General features: G+C 39.6%; 1 protein-coding gene across 1 annotated transcript in view; it reads right to left on the reverse strand.

The window, feature by feature from the left end:
- Positions 1 to 1,091: 1,091 nt before the first annotated feature.
- Positions 1,092 to 16,895, reverse strand: part of ELOVL2 (ELOVL fatty acid elongase 2) — a gene marked incomplete at its 5' end in the record, with an annotated part of 49,359 nt that continues 33,555 nt past the window's right edge. The window contains 5 exons of the mRNA XM_080364167.1: positions 1,092 to 1,256; positions 1,881 to 2,015; positions 4,206 to 4,330; positions 6,245 to 6,416; positions 7,476 to 7,553. Coding sequence (XP_080220293.1) covers positions 1,128 to 1,256; positions 1,881 to 2,015; positions 4,206 to 4,330; positions 6,245 to 6,416; positions 7,476 to 7,553 — 639 coding nt within the window. The 3' untranslated portion in view covers positions 1,092 to 1,127. The remainder of the gene's footprint in view (positions 1,257 to 1,880; positions 2,016 to 4,205; positions 4,331 to 6,244; positions 6,417 to 7,475; positions 7,554 to 16,895) is intronic.

The raw sequence follows: 16,895 nt of genomic DNA on the forward strand, positions 1-16,895 counted from the left end.
TAGAGCTGCAGACAGCAAATACCTGTTTGCTTTTCCTGCAGAGGATTGTGCTTCAGTCTCATCTGTTTCTCCAGTCTGAATAAGACTCACCTATAACAGAAGTTCCAATATAATGTACTTTGCTCATTTCTGAATTCCCTTTTAAGATTTTCTGCATTTTCCCGTCTATTAGCATTTGGCATGTCAGTTTGCCTCAAATTAGCAGTGTTTGTATGGGGTTGACTTTGTGTGCATTTAATTTCAAAGGATTTATCTTTTTTAATTTGCTGGGCTCAATTCCTTTCAAAATCCATTCAGTCAGAACTCCTATTAATTTAGCACGTCCAAATGGACTTGCTTTGCTTTCACCGGAGTTTGAAACCCGACATAATTGTCTAACATCATGTATTCTGAATACCATACTGGGTGACCCCAGGTGCTACCAGTCCAGGCCACTGAAACAGCAGGCTCCGGGTGTTTGAGTCAGGTTGCACATGGGCAAGCAAGTGAGCATGGCACATGTCTGTGTGCAGGTTCTGGGATGGTGCATCTGGGCTCTGCTCTCTGCTATGTCCTTCCCCAGGGTTCCCTCAGCACCAAAGGGATGGCTGCACCTCACTGGTGTCCACAGAAGGGAACATGCTTTGGGGAATGACTCAGAGGAAGCCAGAAAAGAGGTATGGTGATGGAAAAGGTAGGTTTCTCTGCTTTTGTTTTCCTGACTTTGGTCACAGTTTAGCTGAATGTGTTGGGTGAACTGCAGAGCCTTGCCTCAAGACCTCTCACATGTACAAAAAGTGCTCAGCTTGTTAGTCTGAACAGAGTCCTAACATTTTGAAGTCATTGACGGATTTATCCATCAAGTTATTTTATAAGGCGTTTTTGTGTCAGCGTTAGAGATCCAAAAGACTGTTTTTCCTATGAGGAACATCTTGGTCTTCTTGTTCCTATGGTGATCTTTGACAGGACAGATAATTTTACTCATTTTGTTAAAATCTAAATAGCAATACATTAATAAGTGTCTGGTACAAAGAACTGATAAATGTAATCAAATAGGCTTTAAGCTAAAGCTTATAATTCAGTCTTTTTTTTCTTCTTATTCTCTTTTTTTTTATAAAAAAGCCCCAAACACGTAAGAAATGCTATACTTATTGTGCTTTCTTATTGTGCAGGGATCCATTGGCAGCGGCAAAGTAGTCCTTATGGAAACCGTTCTTGATTTCTGTTGTGACAGGGGTTTCATTTACAGTCGTTCTTGAAGGTGTTTTCCGGTATGTCTATAAAAGCAAAATCTAAAGTAACTACTTGGATTTATTTAGTGCCCCCTACACACTTCTTATGGTTAACTGTAAAATGGAGCTGTCTGGTGTTTATTGATGCAGATGTATGTATTTGTTTCAGACTGCATTAAGGGAACGGTATTATTTTTACTGCTGTGGGTGGTATTACCTTACTAGTATTACTATGATACTTCTTGGCATCAAAAAATATTTTAAGCCCTTTTCACTACAAGCTCTATGTGTGCATGCAGGCCGGAGCAGTCCCTGATAGAAAAGGTGGGAAACAAACAATGCAAAGACAGAGTTGCTTGTTTCTTTTTTCAAAGGAGGGAGGAAGGCTCAAAAAGTTACTCAACAGAGCAAATTCAGACCTCTTAAATCCTGAGTGTGGTACCTGACTTGCTATGGAAGTGCAGGCCTGGGATGGAGAGGTCGTCATTACTGAATGACTGTCTCTTGCAAACAGTGCCACATCTATCATTCTTAACCGTTATATATATTTTAATACAAAAATATTTCAGATGCTGACGCTCATTCTGCATGTGAGTTCATCAAGACTGCTACCTAAAAAGTTCTTTTTTCTTCCCATTCTTGTCAGAAAGCTCTTGGAAGACTGCTTACCTTAACATAGAAGTTTATGAAGAGAATGACTAGTGTGGCCATATAGGAAGACTGGAACATGAGGCAGCCAAATGGGAATCCACACGGCTTCACAGCTGCACTGAGTGTGTGCACAATAGTGAGCAGAAACTGGATCTGTGGAGGAACAATTATACATGAGTATTTGCTGAGAAACGGTCAGTGCTACTTTAATCAGATGTGTCAATGTCACCTAGTCTTGCTCCTTGAAAGTTTGAGTATTCCTGAAAACTATGCCTTTCTGAACCTGTGGATATATTGTGAGGCTTAAGTTAAAATGGCAGTCTTATGAAATTATAAAAAATCTGAGGGGTCAGAGATTTCTAAAAATATGAGTTTATAGGCCTAGCTGGCAAAATGAAAGCACTTTTATTTTAGTAGAAGTTGTTCTGTTTTCCAGACCATGTTGTGCCAGGTACAATATTTCTTTAGTTCCTGACCAGTAACAGAGATTAACTCTAAAGACTCCAGGCAATAACTTTAGAAGTCTTAACTGAATATGGAAATCCCAAATCTAAGGAGAAGTTCAGGTATGGTGGCGTTTGTATTAATGAAGTTAAGATGGGGGCAAATGAAGAAAAAAATGAGCTGGAGAAAGAATTGCAGAAGTCTGTTTGTACTTAGAACCGTGACCCATAGAACATGCTAGGGCATCTGATTCTCCACAGCTCCAGCATGCTGGTGTGTTTCAAACAGGGCAGCAAGTTTCAACTGCAGGGATGGGCTCAGCTCAGAGAAGAAGCATTTGCTGAACACGTTTCTGCACAGTTGTTTTTAAGCTCACTGCAAACATCTGAACTCGCAAATAATATGAACAGGCCCTAAAATACAAAAAGTGAAAAGAACTTTATTTCACATCAAGCCTTGTCTTGTTGGTAGAAGCTTTTGGTGTGGCTCAGCTCTTTGGGTACAGCAACTGCTGTAGTAGACTTTTAGAAGCTGGATAAACTCTTAGACAAGACAGAAGTTGTTTACGTCCTTTTGCATTTTGTAGTTGTACCACAATGTGGTGGGCTAACCTTGGTTGGCTGCCAGGTGCTTACCCAGCTGCTCTCTCACTTTCTCTCATCAGTAGAACAGGGGGAGAAAATAAGATGAAGAAACTTGTAGCTTGAGACAATGACAGGGAGGGTAATTGGTAAAACTTACTGATTACCACCACAGTCAAAACAGACTTGACTTCAGGAAGATGATTTTATTGCCAATCAATAACAGAGAAGGATAGTGAGAAATAAACCAAAACTCAAAACACCTTCCCATAAGCCCCTGTTTCTTCCCAGGTTCAACTTCTTACTCTTCTACCTCCTTCCCCCAAGTGGTACAGGAAGTTGAGGAATGAGTGTTGCAGTCAGTCCATATTGCTTTGGTTCTGCTGCTACCTCATGCTCCTCACCTGCTCCAGTGTGTGGTCCCTCTCAAGGGAGATAGTCCTCCATGAACTTCTCCAATGCGGGTCCTTCCCACGGGCTGCAGTTCTTAAAGAACTGCTCCTTTCCATAGGGTGCAGTCCTTCAGGAAAACAGACTGTTCCATCATGGGTCCCCCAGAGGCCACAGGTTCTGCCAGCAAACCTGCTCTAACCTGGGCTCTTTGCCACAGGTTATAGTTCCTGTCATGACCCTGTTTCTATATGGGCTTCCCTCCATAGGCTGTGGCTTACTTCAGGGCATGTCCACTTGCTGCAGTGTGGGGTCCTCCCTGGGCTGCAGGGTAGGTATCTACTCCATTGTGGACCTCCATGGGCTTCAAAGGGACAGCCAGCCTCACCATGGGCTGCAGGAGAATCTCTGCTCCTCATCCCATCCCTCTGCTCTGACCATGTCAAGGGTCTGTGGAACTGTTTCATTCACACCTTCTCACTCATCTCTCACAGCTGCTGTGCAGCTTTTTAAAATCTTTGTTAAATATGATATCACAGAGTTGCCCCCCACTTTGCTGATAGGCTTAGCTTTGGCCAGTGGTGGGTCTGTCTTGGAACTGACTGGAGCTGGCTCCGTCAGTTTTTATGATCAGTCTATTTACCATAATTAAGCACTGTCCATTTTCTACACAACAGATCAAAAATAATGAAGATTTATGGATTGTAGAGTTTCTACTGTATTGTAGAAAATATTTTTCAGCATCATTTCCTTTATAAAATTATACTAAGCTGTACTCTTTGCTTATTCTGCACAATAGCTTTGTTATATTTTAATTCTAACTGGCTTAATTCTGAAAATGACAATATTTATCTACCATTAATTTTGTCCTCTCTGGTATTTCAAAGGATTTCTGGTTGTTAAAAATGAGATTAAGGTAGATACATACCAATTGTGCCTGAGTGAGGTATTTCTTCCACCACAGATACTTGCGCATAGAAGGGATGACTGACAGTCCGTAATAAGAATACATGAGCACATGGATAAAGCTATTCAAAGTAGGCCCAAAGAAACCTGTAAAAATCCAATAAGGGAAAAATTTTGTATACCAACTACTAAAAAGCAGGAGAAGATATTATTGTTAGCAATGTCTCCTGCATATGGTAAACCTTCCCTCTCTGCTTATCCTTTGCTAAAGACATTCCTGATGTGAAGTGATGCTGTCCTAGGGGCAACCAACAAACTAAATGATACTTCCTACAGGGTTTTTCTCATGCCAAATACTGTATTTTCATCCTGTATTTTTTCATTCTCTCCACTTTCCTTTTATATTCTGTTGTTTTACAGGTTATTGCTTTCATTGCCCTCCCAAATGTTATTTGCATGAGTCTTTCCATTATCACTGCAAGCTTTAGATACTGCTGTGGGTGATTGTGCTGCTGGTGCCACAGCTTAGTGCCCTGGGAGGCACCTGCTCTTCTTCTCCCTGATGCAGTAGTAGGGGCTTTACTTTGAATTAAATTGGTCTCGTGTGGCTGTGTTTGAGCACTGCTCTCATCTTCTTCAGTGGCTCTTCTGCTAGATTGCAGATTTGCAGAATTTCACCCCAGAATAAAACCTTGCCACTCTGATTAGCTGCGCTCAGTAAACACTAATGAATTACTCTCCATACCTTATGGACTGTTGAGAAGTAGCAGCGCTACTCTGTCTGCTGGATGCTCATGTGTTTGATGGCAGTACTTAACAACTACAAGTCTCACCAACTGTTTTGATTTTTTTAGCTGATTAATTACTACCAATTTTTCCACTCTATTATAACAGTGCGAAGCTAGTGCAAAGTGTGGGGAATACGTTCAGATACAATAGAAAACACAAATCTCTGCCAATTTGTTTACATCTCTGTAGAAATAGCTTGCAATTGCTACGAAATCCTTGACCTGTGATTCTACCTATAAAAGTGTTTTATTTTGATTTTGTGCTGTCCATATTAAGTGCCAACAAGTGTGAATTTTGCTTTTTGTTCTGAAAAAAAGCTGCAGCAAGTTGCTTTACAAAATCTTACATTGGACTGAGGTGACTCCCTTTAATAGCTTAAAGTAAGAAAACTGAGTTTCTTCTGAACTCTGATAACAATGCCACAGGAAGCCTCTGGCTGTATGAAGCCCCGGAAAACTGTGTGTGTTGTGAGACACCTGAAGTGTTTCCCTGCTTTTCGGACACAAATGCCAATGTTAGTATCCAAATGATAAGGGACTAACCTGTGGCACCATATATTTTCTCCATCTCAACAGGGTGGGAAAATGACAATTACATCATCTTTCTAAGAGCCAAATCATTTAAATGTTGTTGTTGTTGTGAAATCTATTGAACCTAAAATAAAGCAAAGGATGCTGCTATTTCTGTTTTTCAATATGAAATGTAGGACTGCATTGATCAGTTCTGGCTTTTCAGTAGTTCTGCTACTTGAATAAGATGTATTCTCACTTAAAACAAAATGAACTCAAACCAGTGTTTTAATTAGTGATTACATAAGTAAAGTATCCTGTTAAAGCAGAACATCAGATTGATGCATACAGGAGTCAAATTTGTAAAAATGCTACTGAATTTATTTGTTATGATTGACACTGACCTCACTAGGGTCATGATTTCCTCCTACCCCTGCTTTTGGAGTAGGTCTTGCATGTGTTTGCTCTTTTGTACCAGTCAGTAGTGTTATCCTGCCTAAAAGTGGTTTGAAGAGAAGTAAACATAAGAGATAGTGGCAGCTAAGTTCAAAATCTAGGGCCTGATACTTGGATATTTTTGGCCTGCACTTTTAACCATGCTTGTAACTTTACTCTGGTTTGCAGGTGTTAAGCAGTTCTGAAAGTCTCTGAACCTTAAAGGTGCGATCATATAGCACAGTGGCACACTTGCTGTGCATGGTGATGTGATTCCCCTCCAGCAGCAGGTGACTTACACCACAGGTGATGAAGCGAAAAGACTTACTTTGCCCACAAGGTATCCAGTTCAGAACACACCACCAAATGTTAAACATAGTGGCATGGTGATACACATGAAGGAAGGTGATCTGGCTGGTTTTCTTTCTCAGTACAAAGAAGATAGTGTCCATGAATTCAATTACTTTGGAAAAATAATACCACCACAGCACCTTGGCTACCTGTACAAGCAAGAACAAAGGAGCAGGAGATCAATATTTGTCCATAAAAGAGCTTAAACAACACTGTACTTCATCAGTGCTTAGGCATGCAACTTCCCAAAAGGCATTAATGTCCTATTGAAGAAGGAGCACAAGCTCTGGCTTCAACTTTATTTCCCTCTTAAATGAAGCAGTTTAGAAAAAAAACTTCACTTTTAATGCGATTGTATAAATGTATCAATATATAAATATAATTTAAGAGATATTAACTTTGAGGAAGGGTTTTCTAATCTATTTTTTCATCAAAGGTACGGTTGTGTGGTTTGTTTTGTTTTTTCTTCTTTATTTTTTAAGGCTTCTGCCTTTTATACTTCATTGGCACCAATCAAATTTTGCTGGAAGCTTCTTATTTTTAAATATTCCAAGCACAATGGAACAGACCATCCTCTAGAGTTGTGGCACTTTATCAAAGTTCAGGATATGTTCCTGGACAGTTACAGTTAGTTTAAACAGAAAGGGGAAAAGGTATTTTCTTGTGAAGACACGGACAAATATTTAGGATTGGGGAAAATTATGCAAGTTAACCGATCTTTCTGCCCTCAGTTCTAATGTTATCTGGAAAGCAAGCCTGATGTGGGGAATGGTAGAAAGTTAATACATGGAATTGCTGTGATGCAGAAATAAGCTTTGAAACTATAGATGAGGCAAGCCAGTACAATGTCTCTGCAGTTTTTCAAAGTTTAGAGTTGGGTTTAAACCAGTTTATAGCTTGAGCCCAAGTTATATTTTAGGTGATCATTTTTTGTCCAAATTTCTTAAATGATCCTTAATCTCTGTTTGAATAGCCAGGCAATGCCATTTTGATCACAGAACCTGTTATATGGGTTTTCAAAATACTCTCTGTCATGCTCTCTATAACAAGTATGTATTAGTATTGAATCAGAAAGAGTACACTTCTTGATGGCTACCAGCTGTCAGACAACTTGATTAAAACCCTCATATTAAAGATTGCCATCAGCATTGCACCAGGGATGCAGAGGGCAGGGCTGCCACAGGGGCTGAGCTGCTGCGGTCACTCACCCGGATGTCAGCATCCCCTGCGCTGTGCAGGTTCTGGCACTGCAGGTTGTATCCTCCTTCCCATGTGGCAAGGATCAGCTGGAACAGAAAACACAGCAATTATGTTCATGAACAGATGCAGCAGTTTTTACCTCTGCAGTGGTTCTGCGTTTATTGAAAAAAGTAGCACAGATGAACAGTAGGTTTCCAGTCCTTCCAAGAACTGATGCTTTTAAACAAGACAACTTACTAATATCTTCTGTTTTGAAATGGGAAAGGCATGTTTTACATTTCTCTGGCTTCACAGCCTTCAAGGCATCCATTAAAATCTCTTGTGACTTAGTGCAGTGATCCTCACTCCAAAGCTCATGCTTGAATATTGTGTCTCTACCCTGAAGCAGTACCAACAGAGCTTAACACAGCTGCTGGTACAAAACTGTCCATGAGAAAAATTCCCCAATGCCAAGCAAAAAAATGAATCTGAAGTATTGCAATGGGAGAAATATTTCCTAATGCCATATACATCTCATTATCTTACACTGTTAAATGCAGCAGGAAGCAAAAGAGAACAGATATAGTGCTGAATGGAGAAATGAATAGACATACAAGCAATTTCTTTAGATTCAGTGTGTGTCATACTGGGAAGCAGACAAGGCAATGAAATGTTAGGCTACCGCAATGTGATGGAGCAGAAGGTTTCTAGCAAGTCATATGGTGGCTTTTGACATGGAATATTTTTGTAGTAACAACGCCCTAAAGCATTCAGTAGCCTTTTTTTAATAGGGAATATAACCTGTTTTCTATAAACGATGTGTAGAGTCCACTGATTTTTAAAAATGTCTTGCATATTCTTGAATGTGTGAAAAGTGGTTTTGGGGGCTAAAATGAGTAATTCATGTTCTGGGGTCTATCTCCTTCTCTACAGTGAGCAATGGTGGGAGTATATCAAAGTGTTACCCTGCAAGTAGTGTTGCAAGGTGCTTTAAAAAGTGGGTTGCTTTCAACTCTGGCACTACCTTCATGGGGCAGGTGTGTATCAGCATTCATACAAACAGACTTCCCCCTCCACTTCAGACTGAAAAATAGCCTCCTGTGCTGAATGTGTGACAGTCTACATAAAAGCAAAGCAGAAATATTCTCAGTGATCAAAATTAATTCCTAGAATAAATATATAATACTAACAATAATAATAATTTTAGCTAGAGAAATAGCAAGTAGCCGTGAATGCTTATTATAAATTCCCATTTAAAACCAATACAACCTAGAGAGCCAGGGTCTTGTATTATTTTCCCTCTGAATTGCAATTTTGTGATTGTCCTTGTAATTCCAACCTAGCTTAGGATATATGGCCAAAATAATTGATAGACAATCTTTTTAGATCACAGAGAGAGATGAAGAGACAAACAAGGAGTGTTTTGCATATCAGTACTACAGAACAACTGAAACAAACCCAGTCCTTTTTGGAACAGCCTGTGTTTCAGTGGATTAATCTACAGTGTGTGCCAGAGGTCACCAAACCAAACAGGACAGGACTGCTGTCTAAAAACAAGGGGAAACAACAAAAATCCAACCTAGAGGTCCTCAAACAAATGCTCAGTGCAGCTGAGATCACAACTTGTCTTTCCAAGCTGGCCTCTGCTCAGGTGTTGTGCCTACAAGTGTGTAGGGCTGGGACATCTGGGCTCATCTCCATTCCCTGCTGTGGCAGGTGGGTGGGAAATTTTGGGGATGTGAATTTGGGGGTTGTCGTATGTAGGGACAGGAGTTGTCCTTGTGGGTCTCTTCCAGCTCAGGACATTCTATGGTGATTCTGTGAGCTCACAGATGTGCTGAAGAGAAGGGAGTGAAAACTCCTTGAAAAAAGCCAATTATGCCACTTCATCTCTGTATTATCTTTCAAAAAGCAGCTGAGTAGAAAAAGAGTAATTTCTGTTTTCTGAATAGGAGACAGAGGGCATGCAGCCCCCCAGTGGTCCCTCCTGTGGCGTGTCTGTGGTCCCCAAATCTGTGCCTATGCTGTAGCTGGCAATAGGTAGCAGCTTCATGAGAGACAGGGGAGATATTATTGCATGGTTACTTTTATGGGTAGTTCCTCTCAGTTCCTTCCATGTGTACTCTGCTGCCTTGGATTTTCTCTCCAACTGAGAGGTGGCTGAGGAATCCCCAAACTGAGACTTAGAATAGGCAGGTACAGCATCACTGACAGGCTGTTGTTAAAGATTTGCTCTCAACTCTATCTTGTTACTTGAGAAGTACTGAAGAAAATGGAATAGTCATCTTGTTATTGGCTGGTAGCCATTTGGTTAGATTGTGCTGAAGTACCAGGAGCTCTTCTGAAGGCAACATCCTGGATGTCAGCAGGCTGCGGTGGTGACATCTGGGAGCTTTGGCAAGGCATGGCCTCAAACACAGGCATGAACAGCTCTGCCAGAAACCTCTGTGGCTGCTTCTGCATACAGGGGCAGGAAGTAAATCATATTGCCTCTTGCTATTTTATTTCTTTCAATAATTTATAATGCAATTCTCATTGGTTTTCTTGGTGGGAAGTGGTGGTAGCGGGACCATCTCTCATTTTGTGATTGCAGGAAGTTGAAACCATAGCTCCCAAAACCTCAAAACCCTAAAAACAAATGAAGAGGCAACTGCTTTTCCCTTCTTGTACAAGGGGTTGTCATAGACTAGGGAGGACCCTTGCTCCAGATTTTACTGAGAAACTAAATAGCCACTGTAAATGCACTCAATTATTTTGTTAAGGTAAGAGACTAAGTTTGTGGTTTGTTATATTAATATATTTTATATGCTGTTTTTAACTTTGGGCTACTGTTCTTAAATAATTTTACCTTATGAGAGGTAATATTAATTATTTTGTTCCAAGATTAATTAATACAATTTTGTCATTCTTTGTCTGTGAATTCATATATTTCCTATGCTTAAATTGGTTAAACTTTTTCATTTCTCTTCTTATGCATCTTTGGGGATTTGCTTTTTTCAGGTTCCAATTGCAGACACACTTTACTCTTTCAATTTGTTTTTTTTCTTTTCCGTTAACGACTGACTCATTTTTTGCTTTGCTGAAGATACCCAGCCTCATAAAATCCTCTGCTACAGTAGGTGAAAGGTTGGTTCACAGAAATTTCCTAGAAAAACCTGCAGTTTTAAAACTTTTGATTAATTTGTTTTGTAAATGTTCTGATTAGTGTATGATTATAATAGACGGATTTTTCAAAAATCTCTTTTTCGTGTTTTGTTTGTTTGTTTGTTTCGTGTGTGTGTGTGTGTGCTACAGGTTTGGAAACTTTCCCGCTGGTGCTGCTTTGAACTAGCCTCCTTGGTCATATCACAAGATTTTTTTTCAAGGATTCTGTTCATAGTTCTTACATTGGAAAATGAAATGAGAAAACCCTTAGAGACTAGGAAATAAAAGAAATAATTATTTCTTTTTGATATAACAGATTTTTAACTTGGCATCTGAGACATCTGTAACTTGTCACAATTGGTCAGCATGCAAATGGAGAACGAGCTTTGGGATAAGAATACCCCTCTCTCTGTCTGCAGGCTTTTCTTTGCTTTCTTCTTTTATTTGTTCTTTCCTGATTTTGTATAATCTAGATTTGCAGATTGTACTGTGTGCCTATTCTCTGGTTGCTTGTCTTGGCAGAAGAATTTTCTCTGCTTTGTGTCTGTGTTTCATGAGTCAGTAGATTAGAGTGAAGATCTGTTTTGACTGTCTTAACCTTGTTATTTCATGTCAGCTTTTCTGTAGCTCAATATTTCTGTTCTCTATTGTAGCTGCCTTACATGCAGCTGAGTTTCCTTTAGGGAAAAGAGGAGAATCCACTTTGAGTTTTGACTGCTTTACTTTGCAACATAATTTCCAAGATTTCTCGATAACTTCCCAATAAAGAATTCACAAGGAAACTTGGAAGGCAGAGGGTACTTTTGGGGGATCCTGGTGATGTGAGGCCATGATTTTCATGTTTGCTATCGATAATGTGGAAGGTAAGCAGCTTACTCAATGGTACTAAATGAGCCAGCTGTGTATCTGGAACATGAGCTGGCACCCTGACACAAGATGTTCAGTTACCAAGTCTCTCTTTCTCTGATACCAAAGTCATATGTTATTTCTACTGTTTCGGTCACGTTTGCTTTCACATGCTAAGCACTCTCATGGCTCTGCAGAGCTGATGGTGGTGTTAAAGCAGAGATGGTGCAAATGCAGAATGTGTAAAAGAGATGAGAAATCCCCTCTCAAAATAAAAATTCTCTCTCTCTGGAAAACAATTCTTTGAATGCTTTGCATTCTTGGCAACCTATCCTGAAAATAATATTAACACACGCATTGTTTACAGCTATTTAGAAAAACAGATCACGTAAAGAGGAAAATGCTGCCTTGTGAAAAATTGCTACTAAATATCAACATCCTGTTATTAGTTGAGTTTTCAGATTTTGCTGTTGCTCTAATGTTCTTAACAAATTACTCATCTGGTTAATATAAGCAGCACAAAGATTCACAACACTTGCTTTACTGTAGCCTTTCACTCTTGCCTTTTTTTTTTATTATTATTAAAAGGGAAATCACATTGTTCGGGAATAAGAGCTGGTTCCTCTGTAAGAAATCTCAGCAGGGGATGGAGAGGGGGGAGCAGCAGGTACCAGAAAATGCTGCAAAAGCCACTCACCTTGCTGAGTAGCAAACTAAGCACCAACAGCCCAGACCCAAGGACCTGCGCCCTGCTCATTTCACGTTGTCAGCCTGAAAAATCTCGCAGCTGTAGCTTGTTCCTGCATCTCTCCTCTATAGGTAGACTAGAAAGGAATGTGATTTTTCTGAAGAGATATTCTTATTTCTGCTGCCTGTGGTTTCTTTGTGCTTTTTGAGTTGTAGAAAAAGCTATGTGCACGTTGGGCTTTCTTAGAGAGAAAATGCCTGGAAGAAACAAGATATTTCACCTTGTCTCAGGGAAGGAGAAAGAGGGTGAGGCACCAGCACCTGGAAGGTGAGCAAGCCTTATAAGACATTTGGAATATTTTCAGTTTACCTGGAGAGAATGTTGGTGTTTGCAGTCTCAGCGACATGCACAGATCTTTCCAACACACCCACCTTTTTAATATTTTTGTTCACTTATTTATGCTAGTATTTATACTTCTGTTCACTATCTTCACCAAGCTTTTAGCTCCTAGTTGTAATTCCAAAATCATCACTTTAGCAAAGCTTCACATGTACCACTCTACCCTCCAGAAGGATCCTCTTTGATTCTGGTTCATGACTGTAATCTCCATCATGATCTGCCTTGATTTTTCCCTATCAGAGCCAAGTTAAATAGGCTTGTGAAACAGCTTGGTATCTGTGAAACAGTCCAGAAGGGAGAGCCAAAACCAATTATTAAAATTGGTATTCCAACAATTGGAATTCCTCTCAAAAGTTCAGAGTGGGAGGTCTGGATGATGCTTTTAGTCATATGGTTTAGTTTTAGGTAGTCCTGTGAGCAACAGGGAGTTGGACTCAATGATCCTTATGGGTCTCTTCCAAGTTGACATATTTTGTGATTCTATGACGAGCGCTAGTGTCCTTCTTGTGGAAAAAAATGGAGCAAGAAGCCTTTTGTCAGTATTAGGTATATGATGTTTCACTGGGTTTTCTGTGTGACTCCAGCCCTCAAGCCAGTTAAAACATCTTGATCTGACTACTGTCCTCAAGAAATGGAGGGCTTGCTAAATGAAGGGGACTAATCTATGTAGTGGAAAGCAGGGTCTAACTTGCAGAGCTGTGAATCACCTAGTTCCCTTGGCTGTAGGAGGAGATTTTTGATAGTCCTTGTGAATAGCAACTCCTCCCTAGATCTCTATACTTGGACGAAATAGCCCTAAACCAGTTACATCCAGACCAGATCCCAAGGAAAAGGAGCCTAAGTAAAGGTTCAGGTCAGCGTATCGGGAAGGAGGAATGACTTTGTTTTGTTCGCATGTTTTATTTTAGTGAATTTTAGAATGAAGTGCCTCAGAAGATGACTAGTGTCTAAAAACAAAGGCCAGATATTCATCACCCAACTTTCCTTTTTCAGTTCTTTAAGGGAAAAATCAGCTCCTTGATTGTAACATGGCACAATTCTACAAGCACACAACATCTGAATTGTCTTCCCATCCCCAAGAGGCTGAGTGAAGCGTGCCGCAATGCTCCTAAGGCTATTGTACTTTCATGTAATAAGTACATGAATAGAGAAAGATACCATTAATCATCCTTGATCTATCATTAAATCAGTCTTAAACAATACCTAAAAAGCTTTCAGATGGGTTTTCTGGCTAGGATATTCAATAGTAAAATCATCTGTGAATTCTATTTGAGGAATATTTTTCTGTACAGGCTGACTATTTTTAAATGAGACTCTAAGAACTGTGGTATAATCCCAGATTTTAGATGGACAGCTGAGATGCAGAACAACCTGTGTTTCCAAATTGCTGCTCTCTGTCCTGAAGATCTCAAATAAGATGCAGTCTGGCAAGACCATAAACCCCATAGGGAAGTAGCATGGCCTAGGTGGTTCAGCCCAGTCCAGGAGCTTAGTCCCAACCCTGATGCTTGGTCAGTGCCTCAGTTTCCCTAAATGTAGTGTTACTTAATAGTGGTGTTCTGCCAAACATGAAACAGATGCTGACTAGGAAACTCAAGATTTTTCACAATTAAAATATTTAGTTGTCTCTCCTTATGATGCAGCCAAGATATATTTTCATGGGGACAGAAGTGTAGAGGGCATGCTTTAGGCACCCTTGGTAAGACTCTGCGTCTCTCCATGGGTGTAGTTAGAGGTCCAATAATTACACCCATGGTGGCTCAAAAAAAGATTAGCTAATCCTGTAATACACTGACTAGGGTTTGCTATCCTGACCTGCAATATGTACAGCCGGGCTCCATGGTGGGTCTCTCAACCTGTTTGGGCATCCTAACTAGAAAGAAACTGGTTATTCCAGAGTGAAGGAACTAAGTGGTCCCATGCTTGCTTCTTTTTCAGACTCTAGAAAGTTCATAATTTCAATAAATGATTTTTTTTTTTCTTTTAACAAAAACTATTTCAAATGTGAAGTCATGTTGTTGAGAAACTCCTAGGCAGTTCCATTTAATGCCTCTTAAGTAAATGGGAGACTGCTAGAAGGATTAGTGAACTAATGACCTAGAAATGACTTGAATTTATGAATGCTGATTCTTTTGTGTGTTGCTGTTGTCTGGGATAGTGAAACACGCTAAAACAAATCCCTTCCAGGCTTATTTTTTATGAATCTTTGATTACATGTCCCATTCTGAATAGCTTCCATTCATTACTTTGAAATGGTTGTATCAGAAGCTTTGCATATGTGAAAAAAAAAACTTCATCATATATTACTCTTGATTTCTAACAAAGTTCTAATGCAATCTATTTGAATTGGGCAGGTGAGATACAGAGCACTGCCTTTTTCATGAGCAGGCTAAATGTTTCAATTAAATGCAGAGCTCAGAAAGGTCAGTAGAAAAGACAGGGAGAACTCAGGATGAAAAGTGAGAAGTGGGGACATGTCCAGTTAGAATAACTGCAGGTGAGAACAGCAAAGTCAGCTCCTCAGTTCTCCAAACAAATTATCTGATTAAGATCGAAGAACACCTGGGAATTTAACTCTATCCAGATGAAGATCTTACTTGCTCAAAAAAACTGTTTACTTTTGTCCAAACATTTTGCCACTTTACACTGCACTGTCAATGACCTTTTGCTGACTTGTTTATCTTTCTCGCTTCTTCCTTCTTCTAAATGATATAAAAGAATACCTGATTTCTTCTGTTGTCTCACTTTGTTATTTTCCTCTTACTCCCCTAATGTTAAGATAGTCTTTCTGTGTTAATTAAAGAATTACTTCAAAGGAAGCTTTCACCTCAAGCACCAGATCTTATTGTTCTAGAATCATTACTTGCTTCTCTGCTAAATTTGCATTTGCTAAATTCTAGACAATTAATGAAGAACTACATCATTTATTACAATCTTTTTAAAAAAAAATATTATTATGCTGAAGTTGTTTTTCTATAATAAAATTCCAGGATAGTCAAATCAACTAGCTTCTAAGTCTTTTTTCTACATTTCCTCATCATCTGCACTGCTAAAATTTTACTTAGACCTTCTGCTACTCAAGCTCTATGTTTTTAGCATTTGCACAGATAGGAAGCAAATTTTTTTTCACATCAGGAGAGTTGAAGTACTTCTTTTTTGTTTGTTTTGTTCCTTTCATTTTGTCCACAGCTATCTCAAATTCAGGTATTATACTGGACTTTCTGGCAACTTCTGAGAGTTATCCCAGTTACAATGTGTAGGGTTCAAAATGGTGTCTGGCGGCTCTGATCGTGCCAGCATTGTGCTTCTGACCTTTCACTGCTATCAGAGGATACAATGAAGGCAATTCTGGTACTCCTGGAAATCCTCATGTCATCTTGGCACCTAGAGATCTGCGAGTTATTACTACAGTTCAGAAATTTTACTTACTGTGGGGTGGATGGTCAGCTCCTAGAAAGTAAAGGTAATTTACCTTTTTTTTTTTTTTTTTTTCCTCTCCTGTTAGGTAAAAGACTTTCTTTCTGGCTTCACTAAAAAGGGTAATGCACTGGTCTTGCAATACTTGTGAAGTTCAGATCTCTCCCTTTTGCTTTGAATTGAGGGGTCCTCACATGTAGGTCCTGCATCCCCACATGGATGTGGTTGCTTGCTTACAAATCCTAAGGATTTGTATTAAGTTTGTGAGGCTACCTGGGGATACAGGAAGCTTGAGACATCACACCACCCCTATGCTAATGACACGTATGGCTGGATCATCTCCTTTTTATTCTGACCCAGATAGTGCCAGTGTCCTGGTTTTCTCAGTGCCTGATCAACAAAAGGACTTGGATGAGTGCTTGATGACTAGCTGAGATTTAATTTAAATAGGGCAGAGGTGATCCTTACTGCTGGGGAAAGCAGCCTAAGACCGTGGTAGAGATTATGACTTTTCCTATTAATGAGAGTATCCTCGCCTGACTAATTTCACAATTCAGAGATCAGCACTGGTCTCCATTGTTTCCAGTTTTAATTTATCATTGGGAGTTTTGACAGTTTTATCTTGTGGTAAACTTCAAAACCTTATCTTGGCTTCTGGTGCCTCAGACTGCATCCCTGGGAGTGTGGTTTGTGAGTTGACTTGCACATGAAATAATTTTAAAATACACAAAGACCTGATTGCTTTTCACAGTAAGCTGATTTCCTGTTCATAGTTGGCACTTTTAAGATCTTAGGAAAAGATTTTTGCAGAAGAAAGGCATATTTTTCTAAAATTTTTGCTAAAAGTTTTTATTTTTAATAAAATAAAAAGGTAGTGGTTTTTCTTTATGCAGATTTTTGACAATGTTACTGGAAATTGTTGGATCGGTAGGCTTGATCTGGATCTATGAACACT

Source organism: Nesoenas mayeri, assembly GCF_963082525.1.
Source record: "Nesoenas mayeri genome assembly, chromosome: 2".
Taxonomy (NCBI): domain Eukaryota; kingdom Metazoa; phylum Chordata; class Aves; order Columbiformes; family Columbidae; genus Nesoenas; species Nesoenas mayeri.